Source organism: Micropterus salmoides, unplaced genomic scaffold, assembly GCF_014851395.1.
Source record: "Micropterus salmoides isolate LMB-PRFRI ecotype aquatic unplaced genomic scaffold, ASM1485139v1 Ms_hic_scaffold_4083, whole genome shotgun sequence".
Classification (NCBI taxonomy): Eukaryota; Metazoa; Chordata; class Actinopteri; order Centrarchiformes; family Centrarchidae; genus Micropterus; species Micropterus salmoides.
Window position 1 is genome coordinate 6,045 of NW_024043466.1, and position 4,549 is coordinate 10,593.

A 4,549-nucleotide genomic window follows, 5' to 3' on the forward strand; every position below is an offset into this window, starting at 1 on the left:
GAAGTGTTCAGAGAAGGATGAGCTGCCGAGCAAAAGTGTCCTCAGAAGGTATCATGAGGTTTCCGTAGGTTCTGCCTCTCCCTCCAGCTTCCGTAAATCTATAATACGTCCTTACGTCCGGCTTCCTCCTCATCACCTCAGACAACAGAACATCAGCTCTGCCCAGTTTGTGCATGATACTGTCAGACATCAATCTCAACGGTCTCGTAAATCAACTGGCCCCTCATACAACCAGCTGTTCAACAGTCTGAGCCCTGTCTACAGCAGCAAAACACAAGGTGAGGTGGGGAAAAACACAGATGAGCTTTTACCCACAACAACAGCCCATCATGACCCAGACATAGAACAATATGATACGAGTCTTCCATCTGAACCTTCACATGAAATGTTAGACAGATCATATTTATGGAATGCCTCCATTTCAGCACCAAAACGTTCCCAGAGTGTCCGTGTTCATTACTTTCCCTACTTTTCCAATCCATCTATCCGCACTCCCTTCTCTGCTGAGTACACAGGTAGTTGTAAGAAGACAGGTGACGCCCAACAGACAGGGAAGGAAGAGTTGAATGAACACATAAATGAGCCATTCATACAGCATTTAGGAAGTCAAACTTCCATCTCCGATAAACCAACTGCAGAAAAGAAGTTTTCAGAGGAGGGTGTTTGGGATCAGCTGCCAAACAAACATGTTCGCAGTTTGCCTCGAATGTCTTCCTCAGCTTCTGCCTCTTCCTCCTGGAGTCTTCATGATGATAGCAGGCATATATCTGGGATAGGTTCTAACCCTCCGCTTCCTCCTCCCCCACTACCATACATGCTCCCCTTCCTTGCCCCGTCTGTACGTAATAATGCTAGACTTCAATCTGAACTATCACCTGATTCATCACGCTTCTACAATCTCAACAGCTTGAGACCTGATCTCAGTTCAGCACCAAGAACAGCAGACTGCTACTCGACTATTGTTGGTAATAACATGTTCTCACTGAGTAATATAACTTATGGAATGATAAGGACACAGGCTGACAGGTCATCTGACATGTTAAAAAACATCTATGGGGAGTCTAAACCTGTTCACACCTCTGCAGCAGATGCTACGCTGGGAGTCAATCAAGATATTACCAGGGAATTGATACAAGCATATGGAAAAGCTCATTTTCTTTCAGCTCCATCACCAGTACCAGACCAGATATTGCAGCTTCCAAACAATAAAGACACAGAAGATGGTGGCCCCAGACTTAGTAACTCTAGTTTTACTGTAAGTCCACAAAACAGGCCTGCAGTCCTCCAGGAAGACGAGTTGGGAGATGACAGTGATGTCCTGGTGGAAACAGCTGTTCCAGCTGTGAACTGCTCAGTCACAAACACCCAGCCGACTCATCCTCCCCTCCAAACCTCCTCCAGCTGTTTGCGTCGTTCTCACAGCGTTCCCTCACTGAGTCTAACAACCTCTGCAAAGAACAAGACCTTCACCCGATCAAAGAGCTTACCTGACCTGCTGTTCAAACCCAGCTGTGAGGAGTTCACCCCTGATATCACTGTTGATGAAAACGATGAAACCTACAGGTTCCAGTGCTCCTGCCCAGGCCTGTACCAGTGCAGTGTGACAGGCCTGCTGTTCCACATGGAGGGAGAAGGGGACGTGGTTTACAGGATCGTCCCCTGGAACAGGAGGCTACTGGCCCGACACCACAAGCAGCCTGCAGGACCCCTGTTTGACATCAAATGTCTGCAGCAGTCTGTGTGTCGGCTTCATCTCCCACACTGTGAGATCCGCTCCACAGGTGGAGGTGAGTTCTTGTCAGTCGCTCATGTGAACGACGAGGGCATCGAGTTTATCGGCCCTCAGAAGATCACAGAAACTCACGTTGTTATAAACATCACAGGGTTTTCTGGTTTCGGTAATGTCAAGGATGAAGACTCGCCGGCTGACCCGGTCCGAGCGCTGGTTCTGCTGTTCTACAGGCCCCCGGCTGATCCCGACGCTGAATCCCTCCTCAACGTGTTGCTGCTACCGAGGAACGTGGTGCTCCGGGATGTGCTGCGCACCAGGAAGAAATTAGTTGGAGATGAGAGCTACATAGAGACGTCCCCACACTGTAAACTGCAGCCAAAGCAGGAATACACACTGTCCACTTGTCCTGCAGAGGACTCAGTTCTAGTTCAACCAACAGAAGCAGAGTTTGACTGCGACAACTACGACAACTACTTCCCATCATTCCAGGTGATTTTAGAGACAATGAGGAAACACGTGAAGCTGTTTCTGAGAGACACCAACAGCTCCCACAGTGTCTGGGAAAGACGAGTTTGTCTCACTGGAGTAAAAAGGTCCTGTGGGCCGAGCGCTCTGAATCTCTCTTCAGATAAGAGGCTGTTGGACATACGGAGCAGCTTCATCGAGGGGATATCAGGACCGGTTCTCACAAGTCTGCTGGACAAACTGTTTGAGAAAACGGTGATAGCTGAAGCTGAGAGGGAGTCAGCGGACGAGATGCAGAACAGAAGAGACAAAGCTCGTTTTGTTATCGACTCAGTGAGGAAGAAAGGTGACGCTGCTAGTTCAGAGATGATTGAGTTCCTCTGTGAGGCCGACCCCTTCCTCTGTGAACATCTCGGGCTGATCTGAAGACAAATCAACAGGTGATGCAGAACATGTTGACCTGGTGGCCAGAACCTGATCATCCTGTAACTCCCACAAAATACTTTTAACTGGATCATTCACTGTTTTGATCTTGAGTAGTTTGCCTTGACTTATTGCTTGAAATGTTAAATTACAGTTTTCCAAGTAGGTTTTTTTATATTTGACAAAAATATGGGAACCTATTGTGAATCCATTGAATGTAAATTAATTTAGTTTGGTTTGTTGTAATTTCTAATGTAACATTTGTGGCCAATTGTTTCTATAAATGATTCTCTTCATCAACTGTACAATATTTTTTAAGAACCATAGATATAGAGTTTTTAAAAGTTGAATTTAAAAATAGTTTTTTACTTACTATATACAGTATCTTGACTGCAGCCCATTTTTTATTATCTCTTATCACCTGATTCTGACATGACTCACACTGTATATTCGATTTTAGTACACTTTTGATGTTTGTTGTTTTTTTATTTAATTTTTAACATCAAATTTTTTTTTTATTCTATTGCTTTCTGTAAGGTCCCAAAAAGGACAAAAAGAAGAATGTTTTTTACGTTTTTATGGTGTTATAAGGCTGATTGGGCTGGGCCAACACCTGTGTAGCTCTACTGTCAGAGCTTATTTAACCAGGACTGATCATTCTGTCGTTCTCTCCTCCTGGGCCGACGTCTCACTGGTTTGTTCTGTGTCTTCCTTTTTGGTTTATCCTCACAACACTCACATACACATACATCTCATTCATCCGTTCACTGCTGACACAACTGATACTCATACTTTGTCACACCGCGTGTCTTTGATTATTTGACATTACTTTTATAATAAATCATATTATTGGCTTGCAAACTTACTTTTGTACTCTGACTCTGCAGTCGGGTCACATTTACTGCAGATGAGCTGTGGTGCAAGTGAAACAACAGTTTTTAATTTTTTTTTTAATTAAGTGAATAATTGAAGGCGAATAACCCTCCTGGAGATCTATACTGTCTTATTATATCACACATTAATTTATCTTATCTTGTGTGTGTCAAAATAAATGTTTATTTGATGTTGTACCTTCATCAGCCAGCTGAATGAGCCATTTGCTTGTGAAGTTTCTTGGTGCGTTTGAGATGACTGCGTCTGACTTTCGCCAATTTGAGAGGTGACTGCAGGGGCGGGGTATAAAAACGGCGCCGTCAAGTCGGACGCATCCTACCTGCAGCAGCTTACTGTGAGCTGAGATCAATGACTGATCTTGCGGCATTTGCAAAGAATAATACCACGAGACCAGATAGCGTCATCACGTTTTGTGTGCGATGTCTTCTGGGACAAACCATATTTGGAAGTTAAACTTCCGTCAACTTCGTCACATTCGTCTGCGGGCTGCATCTGGATATACTTGCCGGCGAGAGTCGAAGAATAAACTCTTTTCTTCCCACTGCTTCTGCCCCCTTTCCTTTCATCTGTCTTCAATTACTGTCTTAATTTTGCTACTAGACATTTCTACACTGTAAACTGATAAACCATCATTGATTATGTCCCCACCTTAAGGTTAAATCTGAATATAACTGTAGTGGTGACTTTCTGTATGTTACAGAATTTCTATTAATGTTTGGAAAATTCTAAATAAACTCCTTATCGTTGTTTTTATTTTCAAATCATGTAAAATCTAGAGTAGGAGCAGGATGTACACTGTAAAAAATGATTCTGTGGTCATGTCGACAAGCAAATGACAACGCATTTGGGGTCATGCAGGGGCCCCTACCTAGCGGGGGCGTAGATCGGCTGTCCCCATGCAACCATGTTATCTTTCTTATGTGTAGATGAATATTATGGACATGTTGAGACATGTTGAGTTGACTGTGAAAATACTGAGATGGGTGTAACGGTCTTATGACTATGAGTCATTGAGAGGAATGGTCAGCGAGAGGA

The 4,549-nt window shown here is 44.0% G+C and overlaps 1 protein-coding gene across 1 annotated transcript; it reads left to right on the top strand.

The window, feature by feature from the left end:
- The first annotated feature begins 222 nt into the window (after positions 1-222).
- On the top strand, positions 223-2,912 carry LOC119887247. The gene has a single exon (XM_038698125.1). The coding sequence runs from the start codon at positions 386-388 to the stop codon at positions 2,621-2,623; it is 2,238 nt and encodes a 745-aa protein (XP_038554053.1). The 5' UTR covers positions 223-385; the 3' UTR covers positions 2,624-2,912.
- The last annotated feature ends 1,637 nt before the right edge of the window (positions 2,913-4,549 follow it).

What these genes read in the sequence shown, in the direction of transcription:
- LOC119887247 (XM_038698125.1), top strand. Translation starts at nt 386, where the DNA reads ATGTTAGACAGATCATATTTATGGAATGCCTCCATTTCAGCACCAAAA.